The 22,495-nt window shown below is 43.3% G+C and overlaps 2 protein-coding genes across 4 annotated transcripts in view; one reads left to right on the top strand and one right to left on the bottom strand.

The window, feature by feature from the left end:
• The window catches only part of LOC105560627, a 227,897-nt gene that overhangs the window by 107,935 nt on the left and 97,467 nt on the right, over positions 1–22,495 (top strand). The window lies entirely within an intron of this gene.
• The window catches only part of LOC105560628 (carbonic anhydrase-related protein 10), a 139,424-nt gene that overhangs the window by 32,373 nt on the left and 84,556 nt on the right, over positions 1–22,495 (bottom strand). For all 3 annotated transcript variants that reach the window (XM_012009884.1, XM_012009885.1, XM_012009886.1), the window contains exons 3-4: positions 16,110–16,246; positions 7,976–8,167 (exon numbers count right to left, since the gene is read on the bottom strand). In XM_012009884.1, coding sequence (XP_011865274.1) covers positions 7,976–8,167; positions 16,110–16,246 — 329 coding nt within the window. The remainder of the gene's footprint in view (positions 1–7,975; positions 8,168–16,109; positions 16,247–22,495) is intronic.

The raw sequence follows: 22,495 nt of genomic DNA, 5'->3' as shown, positions 1-22,495 counted from the left end.
AACGCGAGGGAAAAATACGTTTCCTATAATATTCCAATTTCCTATCATTTCAAATATATTCGTATGAATAGCACTTACGACAATGGCTGGCAGTCACCGCCGCTTATCGGCGGTTTTCGTTTCAATTAAATCAATTATCGCATTTCGGACGGCGGAGATTTAAATAAAATAAAGGCAAACACAATATACGCGTGTTTGCGCATGCGGGCCCGCGTAATCCCGGTAAAATAAAAAGTATTACCGCATCGTACGCGCGTATAATATAATGCAGTATAAACAGAAAATTAATTAATAAGTTTCCGAAGCCACGCGAAGCAAGCGTTTATAACACGTTACATCATTCCGCGATCCAATTAAGTCGGATCGATATCGCGATTATTAATTTATTCGCCGGAATTAGAAGTGGTCCGCTCTTGATGTACGTACGTGTAACATTGGCCGTTGTAAAATTTTAATGACGTTCAAGTGGACGCCGAGATGCGGCATCCCGCCGAGAGTCACGACGGCAGGAGCGATGGAGAGCTTTACGTGTGAAAAAGGGGAAAAAAAATCCGAGAGCACCGCTCCCTCCTCGGTCCCAGCGCCGGTGACCTTTTAACGCAAACCGGAAGTAAGGGAGGCGCTCGTGACAACACACAATCGCGACGCGACGAGGGTCGTTCAACTATAAACGACCACTACAATTACGGAAACGCGCGCTAGGGCCTCTCGACTGGTTAAAGCTCTGCACAGAATAATTAAACGAATATACGCGCTACCATTTCGGATTTCCCTTTATGCCACCATACGTTTAGTACGCGCTCGTGACCCGCAGCCACATTCCCCCAAAAAGAGTTTCGCTGCAACCTTAATGACGAAGCTGAAAAATTAACGGATTGAAGGACAGTTCCTGAAATCTATTGTTACCGTGAAACATATAAATATAATGCTACAACAATACGTATAAACGTGATAAATAATTATAATATGGAAATTTTGTTACTATTTCCTACTCTCTCTCTCTTTCTGTATATATATATATATATTTATTAATCGTTTTAATTTCTCATATTCGTGCCCTTTCATACAAAAAGCCCCCTCCCCAGAGGACTTGTTTAATTGCACATGCAATTATTGTGATCGACGATCGTTATTATGAAGATTATTAATTAATTATTAATATTAAGCGTGGAATAATATACAATAAAATGTTGTCATCTTTGCGGGGTCTATTTGTGCGATCACGTGCACTGATAGCGACGGGTGGCTTTAAGGTATTAGTGTCCTTCCAGACAATTCCGAACGGCCGCGTTCCACGGGCTGGACGCCATGCAGAAATTAAACCAATTATGCCTGTCAATTTGTGTACGCTCTGGTGGCATAATCATAGCACTCGAATCCCGTGCCACGTTGTTTGACCATTAGTGGGTATACCGGCTGTCAGAGCGCCGTTCCTATCAAAAGGACCCTCGGTATCCTACGTCGCATTTGCACTGCCACCGTTCTGTTTCGATTTTGATACCGAAATTAATCGGTCGATTAAATTTATGCTTAAATTGAAACCGCGGAAAATTGTGAAGCGTGATCTGAAAAAAAGGAAAGTACAATAGGAAAAGGGGGAGGGGAGAGAGAGAGAGAGAGAGAGCACACGTCATATCACAAAAATCACGATTAACATTTTAACTTCATCGCGCTCGTTTAACAGTTAGACTTTGAAAAATTAATATCCAACACGAGATCTCTTGACAGTTTTTTAAAAACCGAAACATTTGTCAGCAATAATGATAAGATGATATTTTACCGTTTATGTATAAATAGACGTGTAATTTAATCAAAATTGGAAACTTTTAATTAGCAAATTATCGTGTAGTAAAGTTTTAATCATTTTCTTCATTAAGCGGAGCTGAAATTGTAAGTCGTATAAAAAGCAATGTGTAAAATTTGTCCTGTTACGAAATCGCTTACAGCTTCGAATTGATAATATCAAAAACATTTCCATGTGTTCGATATTGCTGTAGATTATCTTTCACGTTCACAGATCTATGGATCAATCTGTATTACACATCACATCCTTCGAGCAAATCTTGACTCGATCTCAAAGATATATTGAGTAAAATCGCGCCGACGTTTCTTACGTGATCGATGGCGGACAATAGCACACACAACGCGTACGGTTCGCCCAATTTGGCCGGGCACGGCGACCATAAATTCGCGAACGGTCTCGACAGGGGCCTGTCCGCCGGGTGGATAGCGGTACTCCCGTGGACATCCGTTTCGCGACGCGAGGGAGGGACCGGGAGACGGACCCCATTCGAGGAGCGCGCACTCGAGGCACTCCATCAGCTGCTTCTCGAGTAGGCTTTCGGCATCAAAGCGGCTCGTCCCTCAAACACGCTGGTAATGGGTCAGACTCGCTCGAGTGTCGTGGCTCTTGGAATCCCCTTGTCCTCCCAGGCTAGGGCTTTCAGACCGTGCCTTCATCCCCAAACCAACGCCCGGCCCTCCGGCCGCTAACCGCCGTACCAAACCGCCAGCCCGCCCCCGCTCGTGTATGATCGCCCGGTCTCACCCTCTTCCCCCGGGCTTTCTGAGCACACGTATTAATGCAGATTTCATTATGCACGCCGCCGACGCCTAGCCGTGATCCAGCGAACCCCCCTGCTGTCAAGTGTTTACGCGACCAAGATGCCGTCGCTGCAGCTTGAATTATTCGCGTCCCTTTGACGCCACGGAACTATGCGGGAGCCCTTCACCGTCGCTGATTAATCGCCGGGCTTTTTAACGCGCCGTTGCCGCTAACGACGCCACTGTTACATTTGAATGCAAATCGTGTAACGTGCTTGTGCGGTGCGCGTAGCCGCGCGCAGACCTGTCAGCCCTGCCTGATGGACCATCAGTAAAAAAAATGTTTATTTCTTTGCAATGGACAAGCTAAAAAAATATAACTTGTAATAAAAAAGATATTTGTATGGATATGCTCATTTCGTTGGGAATTCCTTTTTACGTCGGCGCGTTATGAATTGTGTCAAAAATTTCGATTTTATAATCGCACGAGCGATCAAGGGCCGCGTTTTGACATTTAATTTTGCAGCTGCGATTCATGCGCGTATGGTGTGCTTTCAATGAAAGCGATCTCTTTCTAAATTGAGCGAATAACTTTTGTCATCAAACACACAAGCGTCCATTGAATGCACGGCATTATATGGTACACCTAGCATAATGCACCGTGTGTACCGGTGCCGAATGTAATTGTGTTTGCTCTCCCCGCCGAGAGTACTGAATTAATGATCAATAAACATGTTATGCTCTCTTTATTGACTATATGCGGCGCGATTATCATGTGTTACATCTACCAAACATTTGCACCGTCCTTGACTATCTCATAGCCTCCTAAAATTCGGCACAGTCCTCGAGCGTCCGATGAATGTCTTACTAATTAAAGACATCTCGTATTTGACACTTGAGATAGCTTTAAGGGAATTTACGTGCAATGAGAAAAGATTTCTCTTCGCCAAGAGAAGCCCCCTCGTTCCTTTGTATAAATATTAAATATTAAATATTAAAATAAACCCCTCAGATTTTAAGCTCGATGTTTTATCCTTTGACTTAGCGCCCTTCTTAAGTTAAGATTGACTCGGCAAGCGGAAAAGTGCGCCAGATTTGCCCTTCTTGCAACCAAATTAATTCACATATGTTCGCGCGTAGTCTGTGTGTTCTATGTAGAGAAGCGACGTAAGCTAGATGAGGGGGGTGGCAGACCGTGCGATGGTAGATGACTGGCTTTGATTCACGACGCCATTGAAAGCCCGTTTCTCACTGTGGACGCAAGGATATAATGGCCGGCCGTATTTGACGCTTTTCCTGGTATCTTGCGAAACAGCAATGCGCGCGTAACCCTTCTCTCAATCCAGCGTACTAAATCACGGCGTATCGAATTTTAATAGGCAAGAAAAAGGAGCCAAAAAAATTGCGATGTACACGTACGTATCCCTTTTTTCAACGCGAACTTTCTCATCGACGCGCGATTTGTTGAAAAACCTATGCTCCGCGCATCAAGACGGAAACTATGTATTCGGATGCCCGTGCACGTCGAAATAAAAATATACTCCTAAAACTCGAAACTGCATATCTAAATTCCTCGTGTCTTGAGCAGGATGGTATTCAACATTCCTCCATTCGCGTATCGCGCCTGATATCACACGCACACATCCGGAAGAATATACGAGATCGATATTCCCTGAATTTTCCTCGAACATCTTATATATCATGCTTTTGAAACGAATCGGAGAAATAGGTTTTATCTCTAAATAAAGATAGCTTTATCGATGTTACAAAATAGCTCGGAAAGTTAGAAAAATTATTCCTCCGTAATGTTATTTTGCTAACAATAAACAATGTTAGAAAAACATTTTCTTTTGAAAATATCGAATAACGGTTTATGTCGCAACGTCATATTTATATAAAGCTATTCCATTATTACTTTTGTTTGTATTTTATTTTATTTATCGTGCTTTTGCGTATGTATAGAAGGGAACTATTTTTAGGATTTTTTTTTCTGCAAATTGAACTCTATATAAAACATTAGGCAATATTGTACTTCCGCTTTTAAACCGACTCAATCGTTAAAGCAGTAAATGCAATTAATTCTAGATTTATTAGCGACTGTGTTGTACAGTCGTGGTCAGAAAGGATGCCCGACGTTTTATGATAAATTTCGAAAATGCAGTCTATCATGCGAGAGATGGTAGCTTTTGCTCACCGATACGTGCAGCGACGCATTATCGGAGCAAAGGAATAATATGTACGCATATCCATGGAATGATACAAGCGAGTATTCCGAAAGCCTATTGTAAAAAGTCGGACAACCTTTCTGACCGTATGCTCGATTAACTATACGTTGATTTTGTTCGAAAACAAAAGGCAGAAAATAACAATTGTAAACTGTTTGATAAAATTAATCTCTTTGAGGTGGCTCCTGCACGAAGGAGCGATTAGTATAGATGCTTTGGTGGGGCGCCTTTGATTTTTATAAATTCATATGACTTTTCTCATTAAAAAATATCACTGAATGCATTATTGGTCAAATGCATTGGTATGCTGGATTATATATGCACATTTAAAAACATATTTTTAAAAATGTGATACTGTCAAGTCTCAAAGAGCTGTCAAATTTCTCCTCAAAATCCTCAAAACACTGTATCTTTTGTCTTTACTAATAAGTATTTGCTTGCAGAGGTCAGTGACCCCATGTACTTAATAGCACATTTGAATCCTTGTGACATTTATTATGTTCATCTCGTGCTTCTACGAGCGATCGGCCCATAACCCCTACAGTGAACACCAAGTAATAGTTACATAATATCAATATTATAATTTCCAACTTAACAATTGAAATGTAATATAACATGGGTGTTATATTACATTTGTCTTGTTAAGTAGCAAATTATAATATTGATATTATGTAATTGTCACTTGGTGTTTACTGGAATGTTAGAAAATGCAACTTTAACATTTTTTTCTTTATTTTATTTCATCGTCGACCTGAAATTTCACGTAGCGATAGATGAAATTGACAACTACAGCATACTTAAGTTTTAATTTTTTCTACTTCTTGTCGGTTTAAGGAGGTGCCATCTTAACGTGTGAAAAAAAATTATACTCTAATTAATTTATATGTAAAATTAAGAAAATAATTAACACGTAGATGAATAAATAAGTTTTAATTGCTTTTTAAAAATGTAGTAAGCTGTAAGAGCCTTATTACGACTTAGTAGCTCGTTTATTTAACAGTATTTGCAATATTCGAATTAAATTATCATCAATGCTTGTAACTCATTACCGTCTGAGGGGATTTGCGACCGGGAAGTTGGTTATTATTGGCATATTGAATTTTACGTACACCGAGTTTTAATAAATGAGAAATCCGTGTTAGTCGTATCATCGATTCGACATTCTACAAATGTATTTAGACTTCTTGATTATCGATTCTCGATAATTACCTCTGGTTGCGCGGATTCATTAATCTGCCCTTTTTAGTCATTAAGAAAAAAGGATGGAGAAGTATCCTTCGACCTGTATTTACGAGAAGTACTAATCGATATTGCATTTCCGCCGATTCAACCGCGCTCGCGCGCTTTCGGAAGTTTAATTTTTTAGCAGACTTGGTAATACCGCTCGTATGGAATCCGTTCGGCTGCATCCCCCTGCGAATTTTTCCATTGCAATTTATCTTTCAAAGAATATCGCGTCGCTCTTATTTTTTTCACCTATTTTCTTCGTATATAAATTTTTTCACAAAGCGGACTTTATAAGTTTTCAAATAAATCTTCTACAATCACCTTTGTGACAATTGTCTGGAGAAATCGACAGAATATTAAAATATAATATATCGTCGCGGCCAAAGGCAAAAATAACAGCAAAGCCATTCATCGATCGCTCTTTACAATTGAGTAGTTTATCAGCGACGGCTGATCGCGACATCATTTTGTGGATTTAAGAAAATTGGATTGCACAGAGGGGGCAGGGGAGAGGATGCATGGATTGCTTCTGAGAGAAATAAACGGGTCACAGTTAATTGGGCCGCCGTCATGTCCCGTTTATCGAATGTTTAATTTGTCTCGTTACGATGCCGGCACGTAATTAATTTCAATTAATTATATCGTCATTCCCGGGTCATCCTCCGCTCTCATTTTACAGCAATGATTCTATGTATAGTTCATTCGCGAATAAAATCACGTACGCCAATATGTAGAGTTTTACGAGAGGTCCGTGAGCGCCGTGTCACAGACGCGGTCGCCGACTGCATTGCGGTTATAATTAATTGGCAAACTGCAAATTACATGATAATTCTAATTATTTGTCGCTTTGTAAAGCGATTGCTAGGATAATGGCGTGATTAGAATTTCATGATTGTCTGTACCGCGCGTTTGTGGTTGCCGTAACCGAAAACCCTGGGATAGCAGTAGTAAGTATCGTTTTACTTGTAGAACCGCGTAGAACTATAATTAATTAATTACGCGGACAGTTGCGCCAACTTACAAATATTTAATGTCTTTCAAATTTTAACCATTTTTTCAACCCTCTACCAGCCCTGTCGCAAAATGTACTTACGTCTCTTGTGCAAATTAACGTATTGAATTTTAAGCGAGAAAATTTTTTATTCACGGCAACGTGAAAAATGCATCGAATTGAAATGTACAATGTACATTAACTTCGGAATCAGCCGTTTCAATAGTTGATTCACCAGAACCAGATAAATGTTAATTACGATATTGAATTTTTCATTATCGCAAATGTAACGATACCGATTTGAGAATCAATTGTGAAACGTTTTGAGGCACAAATTAGCACTCAGTTGTTTCGATGTAACGATTACTTGAAACGCTTTCGTATTTTAATTCCAGAATCAATCACTATTGCAGCGCAGCTCTATACTGTAGACTTCTCCAAAGGAAAAGAGAATTCGTTACGAGCGATATGGACGTGGAAAAGTGCATCGATTTATAATTAACATTCGAACTGATCTCCGAAATAGATTCCCTCCTTGCAAATGGCATCTATCCGTTAAAAAATGCAAGCACTTTTAAATAGGTATCACAAATCTGCGATTCAATTAGCTGGCAATCCGGAAATGGTTTCTCTTTCCCTTATTAGCCTCTTTAATCCCTTCCCCATAGGATTAACGAAAGGAATGACCAATGCATTCGGCTTTACGATAAATGTAATGGACATCTCTGAGATTGCTATAGTAAGTCATTCAATTTTCTGTTTTACGTCGAATTAAAAAATTGAAGAAACGCTGTTTACAAATTGAAGCGCACGTTCCTTCTCCTATTAAAATTAATTAATATACTTAATTTTGCGCCTACTTCGCACTTTCATTAAAATGTAGACTTTACGAGTTTATTGGGCGCGCGATATAACTGAGTGCTATTATTTCAAGTACGATAGTCGGAATCTTTTTAAGAATATTTTTTATATTGCACGTGCTACTCACTTCTGCGGGAAAAGCATAATTATTAATACGATGCTCGGAACCATGACCGTCGTCCATTCCATAGTGAATATATATTTCCTCAAACTGGTAGTGATAGGCGAGTGGACCACCCGTTATATTGACCCGTATCTTCGCCTCCCTGTCTGCTCTAAATACCAGGAATTGCCCGGTATTATGTAAGTGTCCGGAAATCTGAAAGCAAAATTGATTGAAGTTAGTACTATCTAATAATAAACCTGGTGAACAGAATGCAATTAAGTAGATTCATTCGGACAGCGATCTAATTGTATTAATTGATTAATACTGAAAATAGAAAGAAAATTCACCGTGCGGCAAAATGTATTCCTCTCGAGTAACAATGCTAATGATAAAAATATTTACGCTGTAATAGATATGATCGGAAGAGTTAAATCAGGAAGTAATACAGTTTAATATTTGAATTTAATGTTTGATATTTAAAAAACGATAAGAGCCGTCGAATGTATAAATTGTGATCACGTATCGGTATTACTTCGTATCCGATACGAATTCATCTTTTTATTCGTAAACCGTACCTTTGTCGGTAGTAATGCGGGGTATTTCAAACTAATTCGATACACTTTAGAACGAGGTTCGCAAACAATAAGAGATTCGCATGCCTTATCGTAATGAGCTGCATAAGAGCGTGGTTGCAAAGATGTCTACAAGAAAGGGCGGCAACTCGTCGTCCGCGGGATAATTGATTAGGCATTTAATTGGATGGAATAGCAAAACCAGACACGGTGCCATGTCGCACAGGAGCTCGGCAAAGTGCAAGACGAGGCCGGAGAAGTCCATTTTCTTGTACGTCGCCGAGAACCTGAATTATGGCGTCATCAGTTAGAAATAATGAGGTAACCTCGGGGAGAAGCCAGCCGCGGAAGACACGTCGGCAAAAGTCGTCGGGAGATAACTTATTATTTTGCAATAGATTTTTGGCCCCTCTGACCTCCTTTCCGTGCTCCGTACCTCCCCGTCTTCTGCGAGCAACGCTTCTCTCTCGCCCAACTTACTGTATTAATATAGAATCTTTTTGAGACGCAATTTCTCATGAGCTCAATAAGAGATGAGTTTTGCAAGAGCTGAAGTCAATAGTTGGTCACGTGTAAAAACATTTTTTTAAAAATTCGATAAAATAACAAGTCGTTTATATGCGAAAAATGAGGGTAATTTGTCGCGATGCGAAAATTCCAATCGGCGCATAATCTTCTCTAAATTTAAGCGATCCCGCATCGATCGCTCACTTCGAAGACCCCTCGTCGCTGTTTCCTCCCGAATTCATTAAGATATGGGAGAGCGGCAGCTCACCTCACGATGACAGAGAGAAATGAACGCGAACAGGCGGCGCGGCGACTTTCCCCCGACGCGTAGAGGAAAGTCAATGGCGCATAACTCATTATTTCGCGATAGATTTCCACCCCTCCGGTCGCCGGGAATAATTCGTCCGCTCGAGTTCCTTTTTCTCTGGTACCAGCGTCTCCGAACTTGGATCAATGGAGGCGACTCGGCGAGAGACCGGAAGGAAGACTCACAGCGGAACACGGGAGTTCCGCGCGATCTCGAATGGGCGCACAAAAGCCGCTCTTCTTTCGACAAAACTCAAAGTTCGGGGCCGGGGGTGGATCATCTTCCATCCTTACGCCCCAATCTTGCGAGCTTTCCCTCTTGCAGGTCGTTCCACAAAGTCGGCCCGCCTCGGTCCGGACAATCGCCATTGCGCATTCTGGCCGGCTGCCGTAGAACCCACTCCCATTTTGTTCCCACAGAGGCTGCAGAATTCACGAGCGGTGTTGGGAAACGGCGGCGGAAAGGAGGAGAGACGTCGAGATATAAGAAGCGCGTGGCGCCAAATCTTCTTAAAGTTCATCGACTTCGCGGCGCGGCGATGTTTCACGATTAATACCGGTCCCACCGACGACTTCCTTTTTCGGGTAATGGGAATGCCGGTCGGGAGAAGTCGTGAGAATAATCGAGTTTCACAGCCAGGGGTTGGGTCGGGGAGTGCTTAGTTAAGAGCGCGCCAGACTCCCGATGTAAAGTCTGGTTCTCGTGGAGTGTTTACGAGATTGCCGAAACTCGCTAAATCCGTTTTCCATACTGCAATTCCGCGATTACGCTCCGGGGGAATTCGGAGACTATGAAAAATGGATTTAGTCGCATAATACGCGAGCTGACATTATATCTGACTCTCCCAATATCGTCTCCACTCGAGATCGGAGGTCACGGTGGTAACGACCAGACCTGGTCAGACTAGCAGTGAAAAAAGAAACGATAGGGCCCCCCCGATCGCAGACGAACTAGCAGGATTCGTACAACCAGCAGAATCAAGCTCTCGCGTGAAACGGGAATCAAGGCGGTCGGAGGATTAGCGGAAACGCCACGAAAGACCTCCGAAAGCCAGTTACGAAGTCCAACGTTGTCCGGTAATTAACACGAATCGAGCGAGCACCGGGATCGCTCCCCGCACGCGGCTCACGTACGTTTGCCCCTGTACCCGGAATGCGAAAAGCTCTCTCGCTCGCGTGCCCCTCTCCCGCACGGTTAACCAACGGTCCGCTCTGTTTATAGGACGGTTAACGTCGTCTCATGCGCCGCGACAGTTTCTTACACCGTTCTACGATCGAGTTTATCGAAACGTGCCGCTTCAATTATGGCGCGCCGGCCGCAGAGGCACGTCCGGGAATTGGCAATTTCGGCGCGACGTAAGAGAACGCGCTCGTTACAGCTTCGATTATGGCGAGCCCGGGGTATACACATACAATTCGCCGGTTTCGCGAGGGAATTGTTCGTGCGAAGAAACGTACTGTGGTATCGACGGGCCGTTAGCGGTGGCTTTAGTGTGCGCCAGAGATAGAAGTAGCTCGTAAAGGCCCGATGCCGTTCCGACCGAAATCTACTCGATCACTTGTTGCAATAAAATTACAACGGCCCGGGTAAGTAGCGTCGATACACAGAATGGCTCAATCTTACTTTACAAAATTTCGAGATTCCGCTACTTTGTACATTACTTTTAAAACGTTCATTAGAGCTTCTTCATTATAATTACAAGTACGTAGCTTCAATTTGAACAACATCCTCTCGGAACATCAATCAGTGAATTGTCACTGAAAACAGTGAATAGCCACTGATTGATTTTTAGAGAGTCACGAGTCGATCAGCTGATCTCTACTGTCGTAAAATCAATTAATAATTATGAAATGCGTGCATGCTTCAAACAAGCATAGAATTCGTCTGTATATTTTAATACGTCGCGTTAAACACAAATCTAACATTCCACGACTTTAGAATAAAACATCGGTAATGAAATCGCAAGACTCTTTTTACGAAATTACCGAATTGCAGCAGACGAGACAATGGCGAGGAGAGCCGGATAGAAATGGACCGAGGAGAATTAGGTTTCGCTGGAAACGTGAGTTTCTATAGCAAAATTATGGTATCTGCCGTATCTACATCTGCTACCGTACCGTGAAACGGATCTATAGACGTTTTCGTGGGCGGACTGGCCGCACGAACGGGCTCCGGGAGAAAGAGAGAGGGAAAGGAAGGGAGAGATGAAACGGCTGGAGCAGGCTCCACTGAGCCGAAGACGTACGTTCGACTCCGGGAGGTGCCGGGGTGCGCGGTTCGTTCTATTGTTTAATTTAAGTGCCAAAGTTTTAACCGGGTTAAACGACGTATAAATTCACGAGGTCCCCTCCCCCGGTCTCGTACGACTTCGTCGTACCAACGTGGGTCGGTCGGTCGGTCGGTTGGTCGGTTGGCGTCGGCTATGAAACGGCCCGAGACCGCGTTTAAATAGCAGGACCAGGCGGGACCAGGTGTGACGTCAGTGCGGTTTCCGTCGCACGGAGCCAGTTTCGTCTCGCCCCTCCGCGCGCTTTCGACAAATCGAGGGTCGAGCTTGCATCTCATTCTCGCGAGAAGCTGAAAGGTTCGCATATTCTCTTTGGGAGCAAAAGAAAAAGAAATGTGTACATTTCTCTATTTCTTCGACTTTAATTTCCATCTTTTTTATTTCGCTGTTAATTCAATTCTTTTTCTACGATCCCTTGATTCCTGCTTGTAATGAAACTTTCGAAAAACTTTGCGCCTCGCATGTTTGCCGCCACGTGTGATTTCGCGGCGGTTTCACGCCGCTTGTTTCAATGAAAGAGGCGAGAGTCGGCGTAGCGTCGACGCAGTTAACAGCGCGGCAAGAGGCAGGAGGATACTTGAGAGAACTCTCTTTAGCGCTTCCCATCGCACGCGCACGAAGGGAGGAAGCCGCTTGCTGGAGGGTAGGCAAACAATGAGGAGTCCCGTTCGTGGCTGGTTTCAAAGCGCGGTGGAATGCATCCGGTGACGATGTAGCTCGTGAGAACGCGGCTACTGACGGCGACGTGGAAAAGATTGACTCCACGATGAGGGCGGTAGCGAAAGGAGCAATGGAAACGAGATCGCAGGGTGAGAAAGAAGCGACGAGACGACGACGACGAGAACGAGGACGACGGGGCAAACGATACCTCGGGAGCGCGTTTAAACCTTTTCACGTGAATTTCCGCGGAAGACACTTTGTGGTCCCCGTCTACGCTCGGCGAAGTCGAAGAATGCGCACTTTTCTCCCTTTCTCTTCTCTTCCGTGAACGGGAGGAAACAGGAACAGGAAGCGAAATAGATATCATACCTACGACTTCCGCGGATAGGGTGGGTGGACAAATAGCTGGTTGCACTGAATAACGCACAGTACGTGCGAGTAAGCCAGAACGTTGGTGAAGTCGCCGAGGAATAGGCGGAACGCGTAGAATGATGTGAAAGCGAAGCCAAGGAAATGGGAAGTGGAAAAGTTTTCCCGAGTTTCACGAAATTCGTCAGTTCACGCAAATATATCTATCGTCGAGCCCGTCCTCCGCAAATTTTATATTAAGCAGCGTCGTTTTACGCGCAACGGAACATTTTATATTTATCATTACACTTTAGGCGACATTTATTGAAGCGATAAAGAAGATGCAGGCGCGTTTTTGCCTCGCACGGAGATGCAACGGGAGGCGATAAAAGAAGTCAACACTGAGAGATACCGACGTCGCAATAATATCTTCGTCGCGAGCCAGTTCTGGTCGCTTGCATCTGGTACAAAAGAGTTATTGTCACGATCGCCCCGTATTTATTGTATCCCTTCGCGGGCAATATCGTCGCGCGGGCGTTTTCGGTCAGCGTCTCGCATGGGAAGACGGACGAAATACGGCGGCAGGGCTCGTATCCGTCTGCGAAACCCGTATCCAATGCCATATCCGAGAGAAGGCATTGTCACGGTACTCGGGCATTTTTCATGTTCGCTTTTCTGAGGAATAACGCCCCGAGACCGCGACCCATGCCAGCGCGGTGCATGTCCCGTGGAAAATGGTGGGAGCATTGAACACGAGAGGAAAGAGGTGACCATATAACGCCTCGGTGCCGCGATAGAAATATCTCAGTGGGAGCGTTACGTAGTACACAGATCGACAGAATTGAACCAAAAAAAAATATGACGGAGCACGTAAACTGATCGAGATGCAGGCCATAATGAGAAAACTCACGACAGCGAAAGAAAATACTAGATTATGAATTTTGTTATTAAAATGTCCGCTTCTCGAAGAACTTTGTTTCATACGGAATACCGAGGGGGAAAAACCACTGGGGGCATTACTGGGCATTACTAGGCATTTTTGGGGCAAATAAGGTAAAATAAGATGAAATAAGATAAAGTAAGATAAAACAAGATAAATAAGATACAATAAGATGATAAGATGGAGCAATGCCCACTGGGCATTGGTGGGCGTTGCTGTGCGGGATTTTGGTCGGCGGTTTCCCCCTCGCGGAATACGTATGACTTTGTAAAGAAAGCCGTAGAGCCGTTTGAAAGAAGTAACATAAAAAAAATAGCATGCGTAATTTTTACACGAATATAATAAAGTGCTGTTTTAAGCAAATATTATTGCGCGTTCCAGTTTTTTCCTCTCTTTTCTCGAATCTCCACAATCCATTCATGTATACGTTCAACAACTTTTTTTTTTATTCTCTCTGTAAAATTCGAATTATAGAGTTGTATCTCAAAAGCAAAAAGATATGAATGAGAATATAAATGGAAATGTAAATCGAGCAACGCGCGCGTTACAAGTTCCTCCATTCTACTATCGAAAGTTCATACTTCTTCTATATCGAAAGTTCACAGAGACTTTTCGTTCATGCATTTATAAACGGCTTTCGACCCCTCAATATATTCTTCAATGCGCTCATACTACATGCATGAGTCACTTGTACATGCAGATAGGCGAAAATTCAAAATAACGAATATGGTGGTTGTAAGAACTATATTGCCCCTAATAAAAATAACTCGCGGTAACAAGCGCGCTTTCCTTAAACGCGTCACTTTGTTCATCTCGTTTTCTAAAACTTTCATGTCCGCATGTTTGCATTCCGCAGGAAAATTATTATTAAAAGTTACCACCACCAACGAATCGAGCCGATTCGAACGGCATCGAGTAGACGAGTGGTATGATGAATAAATGTTTTCTTAATGGAAAATTAACGTTCCCGAAGGCTCTTCGGAGTATCCTCACTGATGGGGCGGAAATCAGCGTTAAATAGGTGGCCTCGTAATTAATGGCTTTATTATCGAATCAACGAACTCGGCCAGTGAAAAATGGACAGCGAGAAAGTGGAGCAGCTCTCGCCGGTGAATTCGAAATCCATTACTATCACGCGACAGCTCTGGGAATACTTTTACGGTAACCAACCTGATTTTATCCTTGCTTTCCGAAAGTGTGTTTCGCAGCAAATGAATCATTCTCGACGTTCTAATTTTAATTTAGTTCCAGTGTTAATAGTGACTGAAATATCGGCTTAATAACTCGATGCAAATTTTTACCGAGTTTACGCAATGGCTCGATTTTAAATCCGTCGATACCCGTGACTAAGAGTTAAAAAATATCATATTGCATTTGTACCCGTTTCACATGATGCACTGCGGAGCTACACCACATATAATGTAATTGTACGCCTGCATTTCACAAAATAAGAATTTTGGTAAATATGAAATTTTAGCGTAAATATTACAATGAACGCTATGCAATTATGTAAAATGAAAATTGCTGTTATATTTAACGTTAAACAGAATCATATATTTATTCAGTACGTGAATCGAGTTGCATTGTGTAATTATGAAATTTCATTAACGTGTACTGCATTTATTTTTCTAGCCGCGATACCATTTATATTTCATTTTATTTGAGATAATGTGCGCCGGGCTTCAAATAATTAAAATAATTATCATACAGTTATAATTTTATTCTGACTTGTTTTAATTATAACACGCGGCTCTTTATGCCGATCTTGCGACGAGAGCAGCTCGATTGCAATACGCATAATAGTGCGTGACGCGTAATTACACGCGATAGTCAACATATTTAAACGTAGCCGGAGTAAACAATGCATCATGAGTCATAATGAGTGGGCGCGTTTGGAAATCATTAATATCAATGAGAGGTATCTCTGATTATCCGTCCGCCAAACGCAAAAATCCGAGCAATTTAATCATCCCGCCGAGGGATACCCAGTATGTACTCCGCTTGACTAACGAGCGTCCATCAGACGACTCTTTCGTCTTCATTTGAAGTGGACGTGCACATGGGACGAGACCGGGAACTTCGGGATTTACTTCTAAGCACCCTTCTCGCCGGGATCATACTCGAACGCACAATGATATACAGGGCACCCGATGTTGTCGCGTTAAATCTTAATTTGCCGGAAATTGGCGAACTACGGTAAATGATGTGGAAATATCTAATGTAAATTTACCGAAGCATCTACAATCGAAATTAACGCGGCAGACGCGCATATGTGAAATTAGAATAGGTTTTACGGTGAGTCATGTACTAATTAATTTTGCACGTTACTGCTAATTAATTTCGTATGTTAATTAAGTATCGGCGCAGTATTGGCATTGGTGAAATGTACCGAATTTCTAAAAAAAAAATAAGACTTTAAATTGCAACTTCCCCACGAGATACTTTATTGGACACTTGCGTGTCCTAAGAGCCAGCAAAAGTTCCGTTCGCGAATCACTTCGCAATTTCGCGGATTAAAAGACTAAATAGATTACCCTGTGTTTGTCGACGTGCACCGGTCTCAAGTGACGATCGAAAAGCAACTTGTCCGGTTCGATGTTGATGGGACTCTGCCGCCTTCCCTTGCTGCAGAGGGACCACTGCGGATTTATCAGGCCCCAAAACGAAGGTCCTGCAAAAAAACGTCATGTGTCAGCAGGGCAACATACTACTATATAAATAATGAGAAATCAGAAAAAGAACAAAAAGATTATTGCAAACTTCGCGGAAATTTTGCAAGCTCCAACGGAGGAAAATAGAAATCCCATTTAGATTACGACAATTAGACATTTCCAAGGGATGAAAATTTGTTAACAAAAAAAAATGTAAAATCAAGTCGACGAGACAGAATACGTTTATTTTATCCCGAAATTTCGCTCTTGTATCGTATTTCCGGGCGTCTGAGAAGTACGAGAGAAACTCGGTCGCGCGAACTCCCAAGAGAGATTCTTATTTTCTCTGTTTGAGTATGAATCGTCGTGTCACGTGTCAACCGCTCAGAAATCTGAAATTTTTATAATTTCAACTTTTCCGGCTGGTCGCGCCGACCGGTCCGTTCCTTGTCCGGCCCGCGTCAAGTTTCGCTCGGCAGAAAGGATTTTGAACTCGTTTCGCCGGCTTCGTACGCCAGGGACCGACGCAACCCCCTTCCGATACTTTCGTCTTAGGGACCGACCGACGTTCGCGTTTTCTGGCACTCCTCTGAGAAATTTAACTTTCTTCACGTCACCCGCGAGGATCGATATCCCGAAGAAAGCCCGACTTAACGAATCCTCGGTCGCGAATCTGAGCTTACGAAACAGGCTGCATTGTACACCTGTATCTCGGATATCATTCAAAGTTTGCGGATAAAATTCGCGATACATTAAGTACATTGTGCGCAAAAATCTACGTCAACTTCTATTCTCGTATTTATTTATTTGTATACCACCTATATATTCGTAGCATCTTAATTAATCACTCCGTTCCTTACAATACCAACAAGAAAAATTGTAAGTCATGCTCTTAATCTTCGCGAGGGGTAGCAAGCACTTTCCTGAAATGTTTCTGGAGCGAAATTTGTATCTCTCTAATAATCATTTTCTTTACGAGACCACGGTCGACGACTCTCATGGGACAGCGATTTATTCGCATCACGTTTAGGATGAATAATAAATTACCTAACAAGTCGTATGAAGGATACGCCAGAGACGTCGACGCGGAAATTTAACAGTATATAGATGTGAAACTCACACATATACTGACACTATATGAAGAATATCTTTACACACAGAGTGCCCTAAAAAGACTTTCACTATCTCTAATTAGCCGCGATTAATTTATTCATAAAAGGAAGACACCACGCGCGCATAAATTGTTTACATTAAATTGTAGTTAATCAAAATTATTGTGGCGCTGGTAAATATGTCATATAATATTCCTCATATTGATAAAATTAATAATCGCTGCTTCTATCAATTTTGCAGCACTTGTACATACACGTATAAACGTATGAAGCTTTCTAGTATTTTATCAAATTGATCACATAGAAAGCTCATTTGTTCATCTTGTTTGTCAGCAGAAAACGAATAAACTCTTTTATCAACGTGCCATTATCGCGATTACCAAACTTATCACGTCATGATTCTAATCTCCCTTGCTCCCCCGATGTACGTAAAACCAATCGTAGGTATTCGTACGTACACACGGCGTGAAATGCTTCTTAGTAAAATAAGAAAAATATATCTTGAGGAAATTTAACAGTTCTTTAACAACGTTACATATTTTTTAAACGTGCATAAAAGAAAATTATTTGCAATTAGATGAGATTATTTGTAATCAGATGAAATCGTGTAATCGGTGGGACAACATTTTAGCTAGTGGTTACCCCCTGGCTGGATCCAGCCCGAGTGCGTGGCGGGACCGCAAAGATCAAAGGGGCCGACAGAGAGTGGACCTACTAGTTATACTATGGTTGCGATACTTTTTTTTAGTGAGTTTAGAAATAGGTTGAAAACGCAACAAAATGGTTTTGGAATAGCCATCGAGTAAAGCCAACGGCACACGATACTATTTTTCCCTACTGGATTGCTTACGAGAGCCAATCAGGACGCAGAGTTTTCGATCAGGTGACTCAAAGCTGAATCCTGGTTGGCTCTCGTAAGGAATCCAGTAGGAAAAATAGTATCGTGTACCGTTGGCTGTAAATAAGCCTCGGAGAAGACGATTTTGGAACGTCACCTAATAAAAGTGTCATAACCATTGTGCCCATTACTGTACAAGAGGGTCAAAAATACGTAAATAAAGCCGAACACTTTAGATCGTCCCGTGTACTATATGCGCGCGGCAAAACGGGTGTGCGAAAACGTTCCAAGCTCAATGTATTAACGCTGAGGATTTGCCGAGAAGGGTACGAGGGGTGACACGTAATGACATTCCGACACGCGAGCATAATCAAAACTTACGGTCTCGATAAACGTGCGTATCGATTCGAACGGCGGGCAATCCTCTGGACGGGTCCGCGCACACGCGCACGCACGCACACCCGTGTGTGACAGCAACGGCACGTCGGCACTTTAATGTCGTAATAGCGGTGCAATTAACCCCGTTGTAATTAGCATTTTCGCGCTAGAACGCGCAGTTTTTTTCATCTTTGGCCGTCACGTGAGCTCGCTGTGCATGACGTGCGTGTGCGATTCACTTCGTCGAACGAAGCTCATTAATTAAAGGGCTATAAAGCGTCACACGTTAGCTAGTTTTTCTCTGTCCCGCGATGCGAAATGCGTAGGCTGTTACAAAATGCGTGAAAAGAAATATATACGAATAAATATGTAAGCTGGCCCCGACGTCTATTGCAAGAGCGTCACCTTCCCCCGAGCGTTTACTTCCGTTCGCGATTTCAATGTAAAATCACTAAACTCTCGCACCATAAATCTCAATTGGCTGCGGCGCGGCGGCGTGAAAAATGGGTTGATATGACGCAGAGGGATATTATTTTGTGATTTATTTTCTGGACAAGTTGTTACACATTCCCCGGCACGCTCTTTACAACTTTCCTCGCGCACGTGAAGCGAGAGAGCACGCGGCTTAAAGAGGGCCGCGCGCTTGATTCCGGGACGCGAGAGGGCCGCTATTATTCGCAATTTCGCGACACACATTCTACCGCGTTCTCGCTTTTCCTCGCCGCGGAATTTATGTCGGGGGAAACGGCACGCCATCGCGTTAGCCACGCGAGAGTTTATTAAATGACACACGCGGCGCACGTATAAATGCTTTTTTTTTTAATTATTATTTCGGTCGACTCGTCGCGCGACACTTTTGCATCGCGGCACGCCCGACCTCCACCCTCTTCCGCGATCTTCGTCATATCTCTTCGTTATCGCACGCATCCGCCCCACCGTGCGCACACGCGCGGCCGCGAGATATACCTTATGTGCATCTGCTTATCAGTTACACGGTTTATCCGATTAAGATTCTCGGACACACGCCCGCCGACCGTTGCGGACACGCAACCGCGTGGACGCCTTCAAGTATTTTGTTGCAGTTTAGATTCCATATCGCCCTTTAGATACTAGCGTGCTCGTGGGACATAAAACGCTCATACGCAATCTACGTTCCGTAACAAATACGTGCCGCGGAAAATAAAAATGTTCCACAAGTCGGTCACGTTTATGATATTCATAGCCGTTTTACGTCGCATAGCATCGTAAACGTTTTCAGTTCATTAAGTCGCGCGAACTTATTAACGAAATATCGTTTCCTTAGCGGAGTCGTGTATCATATCTAGCGCCGCGATAAACACGCCACGTCTCGAGGAGCGAAATCAAGCGTAAGGCAGGCCGTACCGAGGGCGAATTATTCCGCGAAGTACCACCGCGAGATATATTACTATATTAGTTTTATTGTGCGCACTTTGTTCGGCGCGAGATACATTACGCGCGACAGTGAATTATTAGCTCGCGGAAAGCATCGTACGTTCGAATGTATGTACCGGACGTGTAATCTACTATTGGATTATAGTTACATGGGCGCCGTTTAAATCGATTCGCACCAGTGGACGATCGGACCTAAACCACATCGGACCGTATTCTATTAAATTAAGCCCATTGTTCTTCGCGGACATAGCTACGTTGTATCGGCCCGAGAACAGACCAATTTAAAGCCACGGGATCCAATTAGGATCGATCACACACATTCAATCGTAGTGCTAACGGGCCAAGTCCGGGTAAGTTTATTAAATACTTGACTCACACATGCGGAATGACGGGAGAGGGGACTCGTGTCAATTAATGTTAATGCAATTTACGAATTTAGCTCCGGAGGAAAGCTCTCGATATAATTATTTTCTTTTATAACTTCGCGATGATGGATAACGTTCTTGGACTACAGGGCGGAGGGACAACTGTCACTCGGTACCTTTCGGATCGATCCCGGTCGCGAGTGGTGCGATACATTTGATGTGATAGTATATCGACCGTAGTGACGTACAGTCCTCTGCACAAATAGTCCGGAGAGGCAGATACAACGTCCAAATGTCTCAATTGAAATGATCATTACTACAACTTTTATGGATCATTCGAGGAATTGGAATTCTTGCGGAATATGCGACAATTTCTCGTCGACTGTTCGTACGAACGAAAACAACTTTGACCATCGCGGCGCGAAAAGTTTAGATCATGTCGCTGCACGAGTCTAATTCAATGTCCGACTGTAAACATACATACATCTTATGTACGCTCAAGATACATCGCGATAATCCGATAATCATGAAATACGATTAGATCGGCGCACTGTGAGACTCAGTTGCTGTTTCGGAAATACATCCCAATTCGCTAAACCGTGGATACCGCAGCTTCGGCGCGCGCTCTCTCGTTACTAATTCATCGAGTTTTACTTTCACATAATTGCATAATCATCTCCCCCGACCGTTATTAAGAAATAGCTCTCTGATGTCGGTGCAACGGATAAGGGTGGCCGCTCCCGGGGCGAGCACGGGGGAGAGATAATGAAATAACGGTGGGCAGATGGAATGATTATTTTCTTATCACCCGAAGGCAGGTAGGCTATTATAGCATTCATCACGTGGAACCTGAGGAGGTGAGCTCGACGACGGCGAGGCGGAACTCCAGGTGGCGGAGAGAAGACGAAGGGGGTACGAAGAACAGGCATAGGCATCCCCTCGGTATATAACCGGGGCTACGAAGGAGGTCCTGGCGGGGGTGTAACAACCCCATTATTGAAACTTCAAGCGCGGAGCAATCATTCTGCAATTAGCAAAAGTGATTAAGTGTGGAAGCCAAGGTAGCCTGGTCCTCCTCCCTCTTCTTGCCTCAGCCGCATTCACCCCCTCGATCCTCGAGCACGGCGCAACCAGAGCGTCGTGCCGGATCCTCCGCTTAAGCGGCATTTTCCGACCCTTCAGCACGAGCCTGCTCTCCTCCCCCTCCCTCTCCACTACAGCGTCATCACGCGGGTTGTAGTCCTTAAACACCTGTTTTAATTATTCACCTATCCTAATAACTCCTAATGAGAGAGGGCGGCCGGGCGCGAAGAAAAAAAAAATAAGCGCGCCCCGGCGATGCCTTCGTCTCCATCCTCGTTAACCGACCTAATTATAGGCTAACAGGCGCCGGGAATAATTGCCGGAAATTTTTTGTCCCCGTCCCTGCTCCGCCGCTCCATCTTAGCACGATTTTCTTTTTCTGCCGTTCAACCAAGCGGAGTCGTTTCTTCCCTCGCCGTCAGATTTCCGCCGATAAGAAGCAGCACGTTGCTCGGGAACGGCAGCGGGATTAATCAAGGGTGGATTAGCCCCTACGGGATGGGTCTCTTCGATAAAAACAATTAATCGACGGCTAGAGTGTTTGAAAAATGCCGGGATCGGATCAGCTTTGGGCCGCGTTTTAATGATTTCCGCAGGCGCGAGACGATCGAATAATAGTGATAGAGCTCGTCGTATTAACGAAAATCGAAAAGCTCGATGGATTTCAATAATAAACCCGTGACCGGAACGAGCGAAAACTTGGCAACAATGATCTCGTGACACGACTTAAATGTTTAAATAGCAAATTGATTAATTATTTAAAACTTTGGCATCTCCATATCGCGCTTCAACGATATATTATATTTCAAAATAACGTTATAAATTTTATTCTCTCATACACGACTATACAGTTCATTACAGTTTACAGCGAAATAAAAGGAGTCTTGGATTTTCATAACTCTTTTAAAAGGAGGGACTGATATGACGTGACGTGTGTGTTTTATCATTATAAAAATATCTCTCTGGGTGAAATAAATAATATACTTAGCTGATGCATGCAATTGCTGTGCAGCGCAGGATATTAACTCGCTCCGAAACAAAACGAAACATTTCCCTTCTGTTTCACGGTGCGAATTGTGT

This window comes from Vollenhovia emeryi, unplaced genomic scaffold (assembly GCF_000949405.1).
Source record: "Vollenhovia emeryi isolate VEMERY1.0 unplaced genomic scaffold, V.emery_V1.0 DF939226.1, whole genome shotgun sequence".
In the NCBI taxonomy this organism is placed as follows: domain Eukaryota; kingdom Metazoa; phylum Arthropoda; class Insecta; order Hymenoptera; family Formicidae; genus Vollenhovia; species Vollenhovia emeryi.
This window is presented reverse-complemented; position numbering and strand designations above follow the sequence as displayed.